The sequence below is a fragment of the Psammomys obesus genome, unplaced genomic scaffold (genome assembly GCF_907164565.1).
Source record: "Psammomys obesus unplaced genomic scaffold, mPsaObe1.curated_primary_1811, whole genome shotgun sequence".
NCBI lineage: Eukaryota > Metazoa > Chordata > Mammalia > Rodentia > Muridae > Psammomys > Psammomys obesus.
Window position 1 is genome coordinate 5,252,247 of NW_026590061.1, and position 19,309 is coordinate 5,271,555.

The 19,309-nt window shown below is 43.2% G+C and overlaps 1 protein-coding gene across 1 annotated transcript in view; it reads right to left on the reverse strand.

Annotated features, from left to right (window-relative positions):
* Window positions 1-13,292, reverse strand: part of Etnk1 (ethanolamine kinase 1) — a 45,688-nt gene extending 32,396 nt beyond the window's left edge. The window contains exon 1 of the mRNA XM_055605682.1: window positions 12,961-13,292. Coding sequence (XP_055461657.1) covers window positions 12,961-13,116 — 156 coding nt within the window. The 5' untranslated portion in view covers window positions 13,117-13,292. The remainder of the gene's footprint in view (window positions 1-12,960) is intronic.
* Between the last annotated feature and the right edge of the window lie 6,017 nt (window positions 13,293-19,309).

A 19,309-nucleotide genomic window follows, 5' to 3' on the forward strand; every position in this document is an offset into this window, starting at 1 on the left:
GATAGATAGATAGATAGATAGATAGATAGATAGATAGATAGATAGATAGATAGACAGATAGATCTTTTTAAAAAATCTAAGTTTACCAAGATTTAGATATCTGTAGGTACCAATACCTTTAAATATAAATATATATCACCTTTAATCCCAGCACTCAGGAGGCAGAGGCGGGTCGGTCACTGTGAGTTCACAGACAGCCTGGTCTACTAAGTGAGTTGCAGGACAGCCAAGGCTACACAGAAAAAAATTTGTCTCAAAAAAAAAAAAAAAAAAATGGGGGCTGCAGAGATGGCTCAGTGGTTAAGAGCACTGACTGTTCTTCCAAAGGACCTGAGTTCAATTCCCAGCACCCATATGGCAGCTCACAACTGTCTGTAACTCCAAGATCTGACACCCTTACACAGCCACACATGCTGGCTAAATACCAATGCACATAAAATAAAAATAAATTATTAAAAAAATATATGTATGTATGTATGTGTATGTGTATATATATATGTACCTATGTATGTATCTAAAACACCTTAGTAATTGTTAAGAATGAGCATAGCACTCAAGCCCTGATTTTCAAAAAAATAAAGAAAAATAATTGCATGTAAGTGGTCAAGGACAATCTAGGACACTCTAGGACACTTACCACCTTCAACTGGACACACCTCCTCCTCTCCAAAGCTACATGAGCTTACTGACTGAGGTGATTATAAAGAAGACCTCAGTGATGCCAAAAGCTTAAGATTCAAGAACACTTTCTCAAACAGGGGATCTGAGCTACACAGCAGCAAAATGCGCGCACAAACACCTCCAAGTAATAAACAGTGAATTGTTATTTTTAATCACAATGTTTAACTCTTTTAGAAATAACAAGTCCATTAGAAAGGAATCCAATGAGCATGCATCTAAACTGTCTATGAGAGGAAGACATAAACTGGATGGGAATTAAGAAACATGTCAGGCCAGATGTGGTGGTGCACGCTTTTAATCCCAGCACTCAGTTCAAAGCCAGCCTGGTCTACAAAGTTAGTTCCAGACAGGCAGAGCTACACAAAGCAGCCCTGTCTCAAAATAAAAGTAAAAAAGAAAGACAAACAAACAAAAAAAAGCAAGAACAAAAAAAGAAAGAAAGAAGTCAGACTACATAGTAATAAACTGTCAAGCGAGCGGCATGTTCTCCCATCGTCAGGAGTAGAGTGTGTTAGCCCACTCTCTCCTGGCACTGGAATCACCACAGAAGCACAATGAGCAGCCAGGCTCTGAGTGGAACAACACTTAGTTCAGAGAGGAGACACAGCAGTACAAGTTTCCACAGTGGCCATCGGCCCCATGCTGAGCAGGTGCCTCCTAGCAGCGGGTACACACAGTGGGCTTGCACATACCCCTGTGCTCAACAGAAGCACATGTCAACCTCCCAAAAGAAGACACACTTAAGTAGGTTGTATCTATCCCCCTAGAAGTTGGCACGGTGATATATCCCATGCATGCTTAAACAAAACAAAGGAGCACAGACTGATTCTGAATGGCTAGATTACCACATGCAGTGACAAGTTCAGCACAGGCGGTCTGCGTAAAGTATGTCAGGCCCACGCCAATTCTTGTAAAATGAGAAAAGGCAGTAAGATTGCATAGGAGACTGCCTTTGCCAATACATAGTAAAGGATATCTAAGTAAAATAAGTTTAATGTATTAGAAAAAGAAAAGGGAATGAAGGAAAAGAAGACCACAACAAAGAGAATAAAAGCTCAGCCTCATACGTGTATCATTAGGAATACTTCCAAATAGAAAAGAACCATCTCCCAGGCTCATGTTAAAGCTCAGCAAGACATTACAAAAGGAACACAGCACAGCAAGGTCTCTTCTGACAGCACAACACTGTAATCCTAACAGCCAAGAAGCTGAAGCAAGAGGAACATCAATGAGCTGGAGACCAATCTGTGCCAACCTTGTCTCAAAAGAAAACACAAAAGTAAAAACCTTAAATTAATAATAAATACAGGCACATATCAAAACAATATGGCCTCTCAACTAAATTTTATTTACTCCAGGAATGCAAAGGTGATTTACTCTTTAAATTTTCAAAATCAATGCATATACCTCAATAACAAAACATGAATACACTAACTATATTAAGTTTTTTGTGTGTCTGTTAAGACAGGGTCTAGCATAGCCCAGGTTAGCCTTGCATTTGCACTAGAGGCTGAAGACAACCTTCAACTCAATCTGCCACCTCCACTTCCTCAGTGCTGAGATACAGACATGCCATAATGCCCAGCTCTCTCTGGTTTTCTTATTTTTAGCTAATTTTTTATGTAAGAGTGTTTAGTCCACATGTATGTGTGAATGTGCCTACTGAGTGCAGAGGACATCATATCTCCTGGAAGTGCAGTTACGGACGGCTGTGAGCTACCGTGTGGGTACTGGGAACTGACCCAGGTCCTCTGGAAGGGCAGCCAGAGCTCTTAACCACTGAATCATATCTCCAGCCACATCTTATTTTTCTTAAAGAAGGAAAATACAGATGGACACAAACATCTATTTGCATATAACTTATACACAGAGACTGAGCCATCTGCATCTATGGGTCACACATCTGTGGCCTCAAACCTTAGATCAAAAATATCTGAGGAAAAGAAACCACGCCCATTCTCAAGAGAATGTAGGGCATCACTCCCTGCACATGACAGCATTACAGTGTACTACACAAGAGTAACCAAGGCCACCTAAAGGGTGGGAGAGGATGTCCACAGCTTACTTACATGCAAGATCTTTAGACATCTACAAGGAGTCCTGAAACATCCCCACAGACATCAGAGAGGATGCATCAAAGAAGTAAAGCTTCCTTCTTCAGGGCAGAAACTTTTCACTATTTCAATGGTTTGTGGTTCTGAACTCAACCTTGGAAATTATCAATTTTTAGAGATTGATAAATGATAAGAGAAAATCATGTCAATGATAAAGATATCATACTTACCTAAAATCAGAGAGTAATATAATCCATTTAATACCTGATGCTATGATTCAAATGTTTAGGTCAGCAACACAGTCCAGTCATTCATCACCCGGCAAGAAGAATCACAGACAGAAAACAGGGATTCCCTGAGCACTGAGGGCTGTCCTGTCAGAATACTGCCAACTGCTAGCAGAATATCAAGGTGAGCAGAATCCAGCAGTGACAGGATCAACTCCAGAAGAGCTGGGTCACTGTATCTACAATAATGTGCAAAACACTGAGAAAGTGCTTTACTCCCTGGCTGTGTGTGTATACGTGTGTGCACACATGAGCATGTATGCATCTATTTTGTAAGGCAAATTTCAGGATATTTTTCATACAACCCAGTTATAACGATAATAAGGAACCCAGAACTTACTACTGAGCGTCCCTGATAGCTGTGACAAACGCCAGAATGCTGCAATCTCACTCCAAGGACTGCTAACCAGTAAAATTAATAGAACTGGCTAGAGTTTAGAAACCTACCTGTCCTTGCTCTCCTGCCAAAGTGAGGGACCTGAGCTGTGCTCATAAGTACTGGCCTGGCTTCCTATGGACCAAAAGCTCAGTTGTTTACCACAGTCCTGGTTCAGAGTGACCAGATAAACTCCATCCATCCTTTAAGTGCCACTGCAAAAAACGCTCGGTTCATGGGGAGAACACACACAACATTTGACTTATTATTCTCTGTAACTTGGAAGCTAAAAGACTCGTAAAAACAAAAATAGGCATTCCTAAAGAGATTCTGCTTCGAGACTGCACTATCAAACTACAGCTGAGTTTCATGCTGCCACCTTAGGAATTACAGACCCACCAGCTCTCAGGTAAGCTTCTCCAGAGATCTCTGATACAGTTCATCATCTTTCCACTCCAGTAAGAGCTTACCCTATGGAAACACTCAGAAAATTCATCCAAATCACAAAAACATCTATACAAGTAGTCTGCTAGAAGAGTTTTCACTATCAAAAAACTGAAACACCTTCAACAATGTCAAATGTAAAATAAATAAATGAAAGGACAAGCCATGGATCAAATGCTTGTAATCCTAGTACTTGGGAGGCAGAGGCAAGGGGATTCTCATGCTCAAGAGCAGTCTGGTTACTTATGACAGGTCACAAGAAGGTATACAATTACATGGTCGCTGTCCTCACTCCCCGTTTTTTGAAACAGGTACTTCTTTACATATCCCTGGTTGTCCTGGAACTCACTATATAGACCAGGCTGGCCTCAAACTCACAGCCTCTGCTTCAGGGATGTTGGGATTAAAGGCATGCACCACCACAGCTGGCAAATAATATACAAATGCTTGCATCTATCATACATGTGTAAATTCTTCTGAAAAGGCAAAGGACAGGCAAAAATGTCTCAGTGGGTACAGGCACTTGCAGCCTGAGGACATGAGTCCTCAAAACAGCACTAATCCACAACAATCCATTTTGTGGAAGGAAGGGAGGTGCTGCTACTGTGGTCACCACTAGAGGGAGGGCACGTTTAAGACCAGAAAGTGAATAACGGAAAGTTGCTGGAATTATTTCTTGCCCAGGATTTGGGCTATATAAGTACAACTGTTTCAGGAATTCCTCTCAAACTAACTTCTGAGAAGGAATCTTGTTGTGCTGCCTAGGCAGGCCTTGGCTCCCTCCTGATCTCAAGCAACCTCTCATCCTCCTGGGGAGCTAACCCTACAAGTGACCACCACCATGTGCTATAAACTTTTAGTGAAATGAAGAAAGACACCACCTGGTGCAGCATATACTTTATATAAATCTAGAACAAGCTTCACAGCGTAACACCTTAATTTTCTGTTAAGTGTCCAGATATACTTTTCTTTGTATGTGTGCCATGTATGTTAATACTCACAAGTATGCAGGCACACATGAAGAAGCTCAAGATCCACAGTGCTCCTCAACCACTCCTCCGTCTTACTCACCTGAGGCTCTTTCAAGTGACCATAGGGCTAGCCATACAGGTAGTCCCAATGGCTAGCTTGTCCCAGCAATTCATTTCTAACCCTCTGATGCTGGGATTACAAGCACGCCCACATGTGCACTCAACATTTCTATATAAACCAGGGTCAAAACTCCAATCCCCACACTTACACAGCAAGTATTTTACTCAAGAGCAGTATCTGCTGAGCCGTCTCCACAGCAATGATGCATCTTCTTATCCTATCTTAATTTTTTCAAAAATGTTTATGTGTTTTGCCTGCCATGTAAGTTGGAGCATGTACCCACAGGAGGCCAGAAGACAAGTGTCAGATCCCCTGGAACTAGCTAGAGCTACAGATAGCTGTAAAGTACAGTGTGGGCGCTGGGAATCCAGGACCTCTGAAAAATCAACAAGTGCCCCTAAAAGCTAAGCCATCCATCTAACCCCTCTAATCCTATCTTACCATACTCATCTTTTCAAAAACCATTCTTATCTGTGTGCACACATATAGACCAGTTTGCAGGAGTCAGTCCTCTCCTGAGTCAGGACTCAAACTCAGTGCATGAGGCTTGGCAGCAAGTGCCTTCTTTACCAGCTGGGTCATCTCAACAGCCCTTAACTCAGTTTGTAAACTGCAGCTGTCAGGGCTGGAGACAGCTCAGCAGTTAAGAGCTGCTCTTCCAGGGAACAACAGTTTGATTCCCAGAACCCATGCAGCTCCAGGGGAGCCAACACCATCTTCTGCCCTCCATGGGTACCTGTACACACTTAGCATACACACAGAGACATGCATCCATAAATAAAATTAAACTTGCCTCAACCCCCATTATCTACTTGACATTCTATTACTGTGTAGTAATCATAAGGTTTAAAATCCGCCCAAAGCAATCATTTATTCCCCAATTCACTTTTATCCTGAAGCTCCAGTGTGCTGGAGGTATGGAGGTCCTTGTGCTCACAGATAAGTAGCAGAATCTAGAATGTTAAGCACACAAGGCTATTTCTTCAAAAAGGCAGAGGTGCTATCCACCCAGAAGGCTGGAGGCTGACATGGTCAGTAGCCTAGTGACCTTGGCTCTATCTATATGGCCAGAGACATCAGATCCTCCCCAGACCCTTATTGTAAGCTTGTTCTCTCAGTCAATCTAGAGATCCAGTCTTTATGGGGTGTCACATGTGGTCAGCCTATAGAACCCATCTTTATGGAAGGTGTCATATGTACTTTCCAGAGTCTCGATACAGTCACGTCTGATCTTTATCTCACTTTGTGCTTTATTGTGCACATGGGATTGAGTTAATTATCACCAGAAAATTTTTCTCCAAATTGTACTGTACTTAAATATGCCAAACATAAACTACTCGGAGCCAGACTTCCAGAGTTTGATAACTCTTAGATACAATCCATTCATGGGGATCACAGTACCCTGAAGCCTTGAATGGTAGCATGTGATCCTGGGAGAGGCACCACACCAGGATGAAGGAAGGTTTTGCCAGCTTCTCAGGGAATAAGAAGGAAAAACCCACCAACACACAGTTTTCTATTCAGCTAAAGTTCTCAAGTGTTGGGCAGAATAATATCCTAGTCTGGTGATAAATACTTCATATGTACACAGAGGTATCTCCTTGGGACATAGGTAACCCAGAGGCACACCCCACTCTGGTGTTTTACTTTTGGGCGGTTGTGTTTTTCCACACAGGGTTTCTCAGTAGCCCTGTCTGTCCTGGAAACCAGCAGACCAGGAGCTCTGCCTGCCTCCACTTCCCACTGGACTAAAGACATGTGCCTCCAAGCCCATATGGTATTTTCTTTAAAACCGTAAATATTTCTCTCAACCAATATTGTCTCTGCATTGTAATATGAGACTTCCCTTAACAACAAAAAGGTTTGAACCTTCGCTGCTTTCCCAGTGTGCCTTTACTAAAAAATTATACTAATTCCCTAGTGACCTACAGATTCTTAATGCCCAGAAATTCCCACTCACACCATTCTGCCCAAAATACTTTGGGCCTAGTTTAATAGTCTGTGTGAAATCCTTCTCCTTGCCTAGAATCAGAGCTTTTCTTCAAAAGAGCTCAGGGGTTGAGGGTAGCTCAAAGCAGCACTTGCCTATTACACACAAGACTATGACTCAGTCTCCAACACCCAGGCCCCCACATACACAAACCCCACAAATGCTTACATCAGGTTTCCCCTACCTTTATGGATCATCTTCCCAATTCTCCTGGGGCTGCCTTGGGTTTTAACATTATCCAGAGTTTTAAAATACATTATCAACTACTGAATTTTAAGAACTTAGGCCTTTAATCCTTTTGTGGTATTGTGTACTTGCTACTGGGCTACATACTCAGCCCTGAAACATGAGTCCTTGTGTTCAATCCCCATTTACCAATGAAGGTAGTGGGAATGAGAGATAGGGAACACCACACTGCCATACACCTAATTGTAGGTATTTGTATTCATTTTCCTGAGTGCTTTCTAAGACACAAAGCACTACCTATGTTGCGTTTTGTTGTTTTTATCTGTTTTTGTTTTGTTTGTTTTGCTTTGGGGGGTAGGGTCTTAACCTGCAGTCCAAACAAGCACGGAAGTCAAAATTCTACCATCTAGACCTCCTATATGCTGGGATTACAGGCATGTACAATCTCTCCCAACATTTTAAGAGATTAAAATACTTGCCAAGAGCCAGGCATGGGGTTGTGTATGCCTTTAATCTCCAAACTCCAGAGATGGAAGCAAGGATCACTGAGTTCAAGGCCAACCTGAGTACAGGACAGCAAGGGATACTATACACAGAGAAACCCTGTCTCAGAAAACCAACAAAAACAAAAAATCGCCCATCATTCTAAAGCTACTTCTTTCTACCACAACAATGAAGGTCCCAAGGAGAGGAAATGGTTTGCTTAAGCCAAATCACAGTTGTCAATATCTGAAAACTAACTAACAATTAAGTCCTCTAACCATAATTAAATCACTATAAAACACAGGAATAGTTTAAAAAGTCAATTAAAATATTTGAAAGCTATCAAATACTATGTGGTTTTGGTAGAAGTTAAACACCACATAATATTACCCACCCTTATGAACTGTTTTCCTAAGACATTAAAAAGAGAAAACTAGGAAACAGACAAATGAAATTAAGGTAGAAAAATGAGCTAAGAAAAAAAAGAAAGAAAGAGAGACAGAGAGAGAGAGAGAGAAAGAAAGAAAGAAAGAAAGAAAGAAAGAAAGAAAGAAAGAAAGAAAAAAGAAAGAAAGAAAAATTTGTAAATGGAAAAACCCACAATGAAACCATAATTTTGTATGGTGGAATGATAAACTTAGCTTATGCTTAAAAACCAGAGATTTCAAAAACATACAGAAATATGGACGAATCTGGGCATGTAGCTTACAGCACTTGCCTAGTGCACAGCACTGGGGAAATGCACAATCTTGTATTGTAGGAGCAGTGCAAATCTAAAATGTTTTTTCATCATCTTCGAATGTAAAAAAAAAAAAAAAAATCTGAATATTCATTCAAAAAACATTACATTACATATTCTGATTTGTCTCGGGCTGGGAACTTCAACAAGCAGATGCTTTTGATTTAGGCCCTATACGACCTGTGCTCAGCAGCATAACTGTCAGGAGCAAGCATTTATTTCACTTCACAGAGCTCAGGGATAAGGAACTGTTTACTGAATCCATTTTACAGCTAATGGTAATGAAGCTTAAAAATGTTTCGAAAGTTGGTCAGAACTAGGCAGTAATGTTGCAAATGCCTTTAGTCCCAGCACACGGAAGGGAGAGGCAGGCGATCTCTGTATGTTTGAGAACAGCCTGATCTAGAACAGCCAAGACAAGAAATCTTGTCTCAAAAAATTAAAAATAAAAATAAAAAAAGAGAAAGAAATAAAGAAGGCAGGCTTTGTCTTACCTGTAATACCAACATTTGGAAGGCTCAGTCCCAAAAAGAAAAAGACCAAAACTTGAGCAGTAAAACAAACCTAATAAAGTGAGAGGCACAGACCCAAACCCCATGTTCTCTACCTTCATTAACAGTCAGCTACCGAAAACGATTAATGGCCTCAAGTACCAACTTCCAAGCAAGTTTCCTGAGACCCTATAGCACAGATGTTGGTGGGGGAGGGGGTACACGACTACACTCTTACTATGTGTAAGAGCACACACACGTGTGGGCAAAATGCAAGTGTGTATGTATAGAGGCCCGGAGTTGACACCCTCAAGCTCCACCACATACTAAAGCAGGGTCCCTCACTGAACTATGAGCTGAATGAGTCTACTTGCTCTAAGAACCCCCTTTTCTGCTTCTGGAGTGCTGGAACAGATGTTAATTTTATAACAAAAAATGGTCTTCCTAGCCCATCAAGCCTTTGCCATTATAGCATTATCTACTGTGGACCCCAAGCTAGGGAAGAATTTACAAAGTGGCATGCTAATGGCAAACATTCTGGCTCAAACACTGCTGTAGACAAAGTCACACTGGATATTCAAGAAACTGAGCCAGCTTTTTCAAAGTGAAAAAAAATTGGCTGGGCCTGGTAACCTGTAAACTTAAGAATCCTGCTGCTGGGGAGGCTGAGGCAGGAGGAGCTATGAAAATGACAACAGAAAAGAAAAACAATTAAGTCTCTTTGATCCTTTACACATGACTATCCCCAAAAAAAGAAAGATACATCAAAATCCACATTCAAATAAGGGAGATGCTGCATAAGAAAAGAGTTTGTCATTTTCTAAAACTACAGCACATGTGGTAGAAAATGCAAATGTGTTCAAGAGAGCTCAAAGTAGTCCTTTCCTGAGCCACAGCAGTTTTTTAAGAAATTAATCTTGCAAGGCATGGCTTCCCTGACTCAATCATAACACATACACGTAGCCTTTCTAGGTCAAGGAGCAGTAATTCCTAAGATAAGTCCTCTCAGATCTGTCACTTACACACAGGCTCAGTATCACTAACTGCAATACTCATTCGCAGTTCTTGCCCGTCCCTCCCAGGACAGTTGGAGAATATAGGGTTGGAAGGGGTTTGTTTTTTTTTTTTTTTTTTTTTTTTTTTTGGTTGTTTTAGACCAAGGCAGTATGAAACAAAAAGCATTTGGTTAGTACCGACTCAGAACTTCTCTACCCATTGAGAAATCTAATTCCAAAAACCTCATGAAACCCCTCCTTATAGTGTGTTTTTACTTCTGATGAGGACAGCTCTATCCAAAACAAGGACGAATTTCACATGTTGTTTAGTTCTAAGTAGAAACTATCACTTGGGGTACATCTAAGTCTCTTTGTTTTTAGCCTGTTTCTATTTTTTTTTTCACTCTCCACATTTGGTCTTAGAGAACTAACTAACAGGAAAGATAAGGGTTGTCACAAAAGCTTCCAAAATGTGTTTAGAGAATATTTTTAACATATTTTTCTTTGGTGGGGGGGGGGTGCTAAGACGGCATTCTCAAGTAGCTCATGCTGGCCTGGAACTCCTTATGTGAAGCTAGGAACAACCTTGAACTCCTGACCCTCCTGCCTCCACTACAAGAAGCAGAGAAAAATTTTAAGTTTTGAGGTGGGGGAAAAAAAACAAACAGGTGAGTGTTTGGGGGAGTAGCCCAGTGGTAGAAAGCCTGTAGCTTGTATAGCATGAATTATGCTCCAGCTTTCATTCCAAGAACCTCACACAGAAGAGGATAAAAAGAAAACATACCAAAAAGGCTATTATTGATAACAGCTGACCGAAATTACCTTTTGGCTATAGGGCACATATTTCCCTTTCTGAAATGAGGTAGAGCATTACCTTTACAGTTCAAGGGAGATAAAATTTCAAAAGAAACTATTATGAAATACTAAACAGAGCCAGGCGCAGTGGCACACGCCTAGCACTCTGGGAGGCAGAGGCAGGTGGAGTTCGAGGCCAGCCTGGTCTACAAAGTGAGTCCAGGACAGCCCAGGCCACACAGAGAAACCTTGTCTCAAGAAACCAAAAGAAAAAGAAAAAAGAAAAGAAAGGAAGAAAGGAAATACTAAACAAGCAGGCTGAAATGGCAAAAGCCTTTAAGCCTAGGGCTCAAGCGGTGAGTTCCAGGCCAGCCACAGGTTTACAGAGCCAGCTCCAGACCAGACGGAGCTACAGTCTTAAGGAGATAAAAAATAAAAACAGAATTACTAAACAAAGCACCAAGGGATCACTAGTTTGTAATGTCCTAGCATGTGCAAGTCCCTCTACGGAGCTGGGGCTAATAAATAACCATAACCTTGGCTTGCTGATGGCTGGCTTCTGATCCAAGAGCTCTGCTCACACAAGGAGGGAAGGAATTTCTAATTACTGAATCTAGACAGAAGTGAGTGACATGATCACTTTCAAATATACACATTTTAAATTCAGATTATAAACCTAAAGGTTAAAGTTAACAGTTACAACGCAGGACAGGATGGTGACAAAACATACAATCCCACCACAATGGAGCCTGAAAAAGAACTGCCAGTTGAGTGACCAACCTAGCCACCTTGCCTCAAAAGAATAAGGTGCTACATATAAATCATGATTTAACCTGATCTATGCAACAACCAGAAGTTTTAACTTTTTTTTCCTTTTTTACATATCTGCTGGCATTCCTTCACTAAATTTCACATGAACTAAGAAATAGCACCAAGGCAATGATATTAAAAAAAAAAAAAAGAGCTCAGTCCAGCACACAGCACTCCATCCAAGAGCTACAGCCACTATTCTACACACAATTAATGAAAATTCCAAGCTTCAAACTTTAAGTCACTGCTAAAAAATAACAAGGAATGCCAGCACTGCAATTTACCAGGAAGCAGCACTGCTTTAATTAGTAAGATATTTTCCAGAAATAAATGTCAAGCACTCTCAAACAAGCAAGTTACCACATACTATAGTAACAGTCTAACCTGGGGCTACAGACGTAGCTCAGTGGTAGAGTATTTGCCTACGATTCAAAACAGCCTTTCCCGGCACTGCAAAAAAAATACACAACAAACATGTTTCCATTTGAAAAGCACTTCCTTGAAGGAAATGTATTTCCAAGTCACACATAAAAATCATTTTGAATCCACTATTTCCTATATACTTAGCCAATAGGAGCGCCTTAAATTTCAAAGCCTTTTGTCTTAACAAGTTTCTTCCCCAAAACATATGGGTTCCTTTAATCTGCTCAGAACCCTTCTGGCAAGAACCGAAACTAAAACTCTTGAAAGCCCCAAGTGTCAGGATCTGCGTTGGGACCTAGACACTACTTGTGTTTTAATTATATTAAGAAATAATTGAGCAAAAAATTAAATTAATAAACCTTGTATAAATCCCACAATGTATTGAAGTCATCAAAGTGAGGCAGACGACTTGGATAATCCAAATAAATGTTACTGCACAAATCTAAAACAAGCCTAGCCGTTAAGAAATACTAATTTGTTTTGTTTTGTTTTTGTGTTTGTTTGTTTGCAAGGAAAAAGAAAATTCATCTTTTAATTCCTAAAGGTGTACACTGCAAAAACTAAATACAATCACAACAAGTAAATTCTGGGTACCGGGAATCATAACTTGCCAGAGTTTTGTGTGTTTTGTTGTTTTATCCTAGATCTTTGGGGTATTTCTTCTAAGAACTGTCTTTAAATACACTGACTCAGGAAACTATTGCCAGGCCACTGCTCACTCTAACCTAGGGCACTAATTCTTCTAAGACTTTACAAATTTAGCAACAGCGACTCAAGCCTTCAAATAACGCCCAGAATAGCGTTCCCTAGCATCCTGGCGTGGGCAGCGGGTCCGCGGTCATCCCGCTTCGGAACGGAGTTCTCCCGGGGCTGGCTCGGAGGATGTGGGAAGATCCCAGGCTGGATAAGGCAGGGATGGGAGGAAGCGCCGGGAGGGAGGGCTGCGCCGTGAGGACCGCGGGAGGCGGCTGGCTGCGGGGTCTGGGAGGCAGAGGAAGGAGCCCTCGGGCTCGGCCGGGCCGCGGCAGCCGTCCGCCCCGGAGCCCGGCCCGGGGCCGGGCGGGCATCGCTGACGCGGCGGCGGGGAGGAAACGCGGCGGCCGCCCGGCCTCACCTGCAGGGTCACCTCGCGGGGGTCCCAGCGCGGCCGCAGGTGCCGCAGCAGGCTGAGGGCGCCGTCGCGGCAGCGCTGCTCCTCCTGGTCCTGCACCGTCACGTCGAGCTTGGGCACCTCGGGCGAGCCGGGCGGGACGTGGATGTAATTGGCCATGGCCCAGGCGACGGCGGACACGACCACGACGACCACGGCGACGGCGACCACGAGCGCGGCGGGCGCCGGCAGGCTGCTGGACCCTTCCGTGCCGGGGCGCCCTCGGCGGAGGGCTGCGGCCGCTCGGACGGACGGGCGGGCGGCGGGGGGCGGCGGGGCGGCCGGACGGGGTGCGCAGCGCAGCGACTCGGAGGCTCGGCCGCTCTCGGGAAGATGCCTCAGTGAGCTCGACCGCGGGCGGCCGCGGAGCATGCCGGGACTGGCCTGACGCTGGCGTCACGCCGGGGGCGGGGCCTCGGCTGCGTCAGGAGGCCGGCGGGTGGCGAACCCCGCGGCACAATGGGCGGGCCGCGGGGCTCACGGGGACTGGGGTCTCGGGGAGCGCGCACCGCCAGGCGCTCCCGCTGCTGGGGAGCTGCCCGGGCTCCTGCCCGCGAAGGAGGCCGAGTGGTGCCGAGCCCTGCCGGAGCTCTAACGAGCCTTGCCGAACTCTGCCGAGCCCTGCCGGGGCTCTAACGAGCTTTGCCCGAACCCTGCCGGAGACCTACCGAATTCTGCCGAGCCCCGCCGGAGCACTGTCGAGCTTTGCCGAGCCCTTTCGGGCCTCTACCCAGCCCTGCCAGGCGTTAATAAAGCGTCACCTCCCTAGGTTATTAGGCTCTGCTTACTTAGGGCTGAGGTTTTAGGGGACGCAGGAGGCACGTCCTGAAAGAAATCTAAATTAGGCGGTGAGCTTGGCCGGACTGCGGATTAATTTGGTCGTCATGTACTCGGAACCCACATTCTTGGTTTAGCAACCAAATCACCATTGGCGCTAAGTAGAGAGCACACTATTTGGGACAACTAGGTAAAATAAGAGTAAACTGAGGGCGGTGGTGTGATAACATACACCTGTTATCCTAGCTCTCGGGCAGCTAAAGCAGGAGCGTGGCCACGAGTTCGAACCCAGCCTGGACTACCGGGTCTACCGGGGCTACTTAGTTGCCCGCAGTCGATAATAGGGTACGACGACAGCAACACTTATTTTAAGGGCCAGGTGCTTGACCTTGCTGAGAGCTATTCTAACATGGACTGCAGGCGGGTCCAGTCACAGCGGCCCTGGGATTCGCGGGACTGCTGGAAAGGCTCTGCTCTGTCAGAGGAATAGTGGAAACCCATCATCTGCAAGTACTGGGTCAGCCCGTAACGGCTTTCCTTTTATGACGGAGACAATGGTGGCAAGTTTCACCTCGGCTCTGGCTTCTCTGGGGATTGAGGACGAAGAGAACACATTTGTTAGTGTTCGGTACCCTGCACGCACGCGCTCCCCCCCCCCCCCCACACACACACACACACGAAAACGAAAAAAAGTATTACAGGAAACACTAGGTTATGTATTCCATCTAGTTGAGAATAAAATGACAGGACACACCAATGCTTCCATGTTTTAAGTAGTAACTCTTTATTAAACCGTGACATTTTAAGGATTATATGGAATATTTTATAACTAAAACATCTAACAGCAAATTAAGTTAAAAGTAAAACTTTTAAAAAGCATACAAAAAGTCAGGCATGGTGGCACAAACCTGTAATCCCAGTACTTGGCAACGTAGAGGGATCAGGAGCCCAAAGCCAATCTCCGCTATGTAGAGAGACTATAGAAGACCCTATTTAAAAAAAAAAAAAAAAAAAACAGTTTTTAATTTTCTCTCTCTCTTGTTCTTTTTGTTTGTTTGTTTGCTTGTTGTTTGTTTTTGTTTTTTGAGGCAGGGTTTCTCCGTATAGCCGAGGTTGTCCTGAAACTCACTTTGTAGACCAGGTTGGCCTGGAAGTCAGAGATCCATCTGCCTCTGTCTCCCAAGTGCTGGGATTGAACACAACACGCCCTGCCCAGTGACAGTGGTGCATGCCTGTAATCCCTGTACTTTTGAGCCAGAGGCAGGTGGATCTCTGAGTTTGAGGCCAGCCTGGTCTACAGAATGAGCTCCAGGACAGCCAAGGCTGCACAAAGAAACCCTGGAAACCCTGTCTCAAATAGATAGATAGATAGATAGATAGATAGATAGATAGATAGATAGATAGATAGATAGATAGACAGACAGACCATGCCCAGGCTTTTAAAATAAAATAAAAAGAATCTTATTATGTATCTGTTGCTGACCCAAAGTTGCTCTTTAGATCAGGCTAGCCTTGAACTCAGATATCCTGCCTGCCTCACAACTGACTCCAGCTCCAGGTGATCTGATGTCTTTTCTGCCTCTATGGGCATTACAGTTATGTCCACAGACATATACAAACACATGTAATTAATGCATGGTAGTGGTAGCACATGCCTTTAATCTCAGCACTTGGGAGGCAGAGCCAGGCAGATCTATGAGTTCAAGGACAGCCTGGCCTACAGATCGAGTTCCAGGACACCTAGGGCACAGAGAAACCCTATCTTGAAAACTGAAAAATAAATAAATAAATAAATAAATACACATAATTTAAAAATATCTTTTTTAAAATGAAATAATTGCACAATTAAATGCAAAGATAAGAGACCAATAGTCAAAGGAATATTAAAGAAAAAAAGTTAAAAAGAGAACACAGCTATAAGATTTTCTTTATGGTAATAGTAACCCTGAGAGTATGGTATAATTAAATGAATAAAGAAAATAAAACCAGAGTGGAGAAATAGACCCTTCTGATTCAGATAACTGATAATAGACGAAAGGAAAAGGTGCTTAACAGAGAAAGGGTAATCTTTCCAAGAACCAGTGATGGACAGCTGGACTTCGCACTGCAGAAGGCCAACCTGACAACCTTTCCACACATTAACTGACCGCATCGTAAATCTAAAGATGAAGCACAAGGCAAGACCTATACCAGGGCGTAAGACCTCGGGTCGATCCCAGAATATAGGTGTGTGCACCAGTGTTTGTCCGTGTGTGTGCATTTGTGTGTGCACGCCTATGGATGGGCAGGTGAGTCCACATGTGTGGGCACACGCATGCGCCTGTATGTGCCCTTAGATAGTAACAGAGCATAAAAATCAAGATACGTTTCAGATTCGGGATTAACAGTGACATTTACATGCAAGGGATCAAAACCGGAATCCATGAAAAAAACTATTAATCAAAAGCACAACTTACAGGGCTGGAGAGAAGGCTTAGCAGTTAAGAGCACTGACTGCTCTTCCAGAGGACCTGGGTTCAGTTCCCAGCACCCACATGGCAGCTCACAACTGTCTATAATTCTAGCTCCAATGGCTCTGACACCCTCACACCAACATGCATAAAATAAAAATTAAATTAATAAAACCACAATTTACGAGAGAAAATGTGTTAAGTTGTACTTCATTACAACTGAAAACTTTTACCCTACAGATCTCCTTAAGATGATGAAAAGACAGATTAATAGAAAAGATGTGCAAAACATACATCTAGTGGGAGACTTTTCTCCAAAACACATTGAGCACCCTTAAAACTCTGTAGAGGGCTGGGAATGGGCTGTAGTGATAGAGCATATACCTAGCATACATATATGTGGGGTCAGGGATTTAAGTCTCAGATTCCCAGCTAACTCCAGAGGAAAACAAACTCATCCCCCCAATTCATATATATATAATTGCCACACTAACTCCAGAGTCTATGTGAGCATAAAAATGTTCTATATAAGCATAAAATTATGCTGCTAAGGTGAGGAGACACATTTCCTACAGGAATCCGCTCCCTGGAAGTCACTGGATGTTCCCCCTGGCCATCTATGCCAAAAAGATGTACTCTGAAAATTCTGCTTTCTCAGATGAAGGATTGAATTAATGAGCCTTTTGATTTTTCTCTATGATTCCTGGTACAGCACAACTAACTATTCAATGAAATATATTTTGATAGATTATTAAAAGCTTTAATAAAAATAAAATGGAAGCAAAATAATTTTAAAAGAGGTAATGAATCAGATTTAGTATCAGAAAGCATTATAAGAATAGAAAAAGAAATAATGGGCTCCTTCTTAGGAAAAAATACCATAAGCAAGTACAGCAGGCTTGAGCATGCCTCCTTTTAGCGTCTTGTTTCTAAGGAAGATTATAAATCTTTAGCAAGACATATGGGAGGATGGTTGACCAAGGTGTATTTAGACTTTAATGTAGAAAAAGACTTTGGCAGGTATTTGACTTGGCTCGGAGGACTATTACAGCTCCTGACTTTCCCCTTCACTAGTCAGTGATAATGAAACCACAGATTGAGGTTTTTGTTTCTTGTTTGCGTTGATCAGAAAGTTTCTAGGCCAAGATTTCTTGTGGGCATTGATTTACGCTTAGCTGCACTTTCGAGTTAAAACATAAACTTTGTATCCTTGGTAAAAGTTTGAATGTTCTGGAAAGCATGCCAACTTTAAGGTGCTTCCTCATGAAATCACTATAAAATTATTAGCCTGACTTCAGTAAAATTACAGCAGGGTCAAAGCCATCTCGGTGTTGTCTCTGTCTGTCAACTCGCCTGAAACTTTGCGTTCCTGATATCCAAAAACCCTGATTCTCCCACGGACGCAGGGAACCCGACCGGGCTGGTCCCTGGCTATATTAATATATATAATATAATATATATTATATATATTATATATATATATTATATATTATATATATATAAAATCTTTCTTTCTTTCTCAGTCTGAGGAAGATTTCTCACTATGCAGCCCCAACTGGCCTGGAATTCACCAGGTAGGCCAAACTAACATGGAACTCACAGAGACCCACCTGCCTTTGGCTCCTAAGTGCTGAGGTTAAAGCCATGTGATACCACAGCCAGGAAAACCTCATTCTTTAGAATGTTCAGGTGAGCAAACACTTACCAAGAAGATACACAGACGGCCAGCAAGCAGCTCCTGAGAACACATGCAGCTTCCGAAGTCACTAAGGACTGTGACTTTAAAGGACAACGGGACACAGATAAAAGTCAAAAGACTGAGAACAGCAAATGCTGGCGGAGTGGAAGCATGTGTCCACCAACAGCAAGATGCCCTCAGCTATGCTCTTTGCTACTTCCCTGGAAGAGTCGGAAAATTACGTCCACATAAGCTAAGTATGAATGTTTATAGAGCCCAGATGCATTACTTGGAAAGCAACCAAGATGTCCATCAATGAACGAATTTTTTTTAATTGTGCTACAACCATGAAATAAAACTGTCAGTTGGCAAACTTTTATTTCTAGTCAGCTTGGTTTTGGTTTTGGTTTTTTCCCTCGTGGTTTCTGCCTACTGATTTCTTGGCTACATCTTTAAGACTCATCAGGAAGGTCTTACACAAAATTTGTCCCCAGAGGCTCTTCCCATTGCTTCCATACGACAGAAATCATTGGGGTTCGGTTGTTACTGGTTTGGGACATGCAGTCTCGGGATGCAGCCCTAGCTGACAGGGCTGATCTCAGACTTGCAGCTATCCTCCTGCCTCCTCCTATCAGACCTGGTTTGTTTGGGGTCTTTATTATCTACACGGCTGAACACACTGTAAATAATCATGGAGTTTCCGTATTCACCTCTTCTGGGTCTATCTTTTGTACTAGAAAGTTGGCCCCAGGAGGAAAAAGGTACAACTTATCTTATCTACTGCCACATTTCCATGGCTTAAAATAGTAGCCGTGACAGAAGTGATGTGAATCAGCGGTAAGGTAAGCTAGGACGATCTTGACAGTCTGCCAGCCCACTGTAAGAACATCCTCTGCCATGGGGGTGTATTGTCGAATCCCAGTAGACTACTGTGGACGTTTTCCGGTGGCTAGCTCATCTGTTATCTTTCGGTTAGTCTTAGTTACAGGTGTCAGTCAACTGTGGAGCACCTGGTGGCAAATACCTAAAGGTTACAAGACAGTTGTCAATAGACGATGCGTGATTAGGGAGCATCCGGTATGCAGCACAGCGTGGGCCTCCCCGTCCTTGGAATCTTCCTCACCTGTTCCTCACAGTCTCATGCATTCAAGCCCACTCCAAGGACAGCTGTTCCAGCAGTGTTCACCACAAGGCTCACCCTGGTTCTCCTATGGCACTTACTTCTCCCTTCTATTTTCTTTCCTGATTGGTGGTGGTGGTGATGGTGGTGGTGATGGTGATGGTGATGATGTAGTGTAGTGGTGAAGGTGGTGATGATGATGGTAGTGATGGTGGTGATGGTGGTGGTGATGGTTGTGGTGATGGTGATGGTAGTGATGGTGGTGATAGTGGTGATGGTGATGGTGGT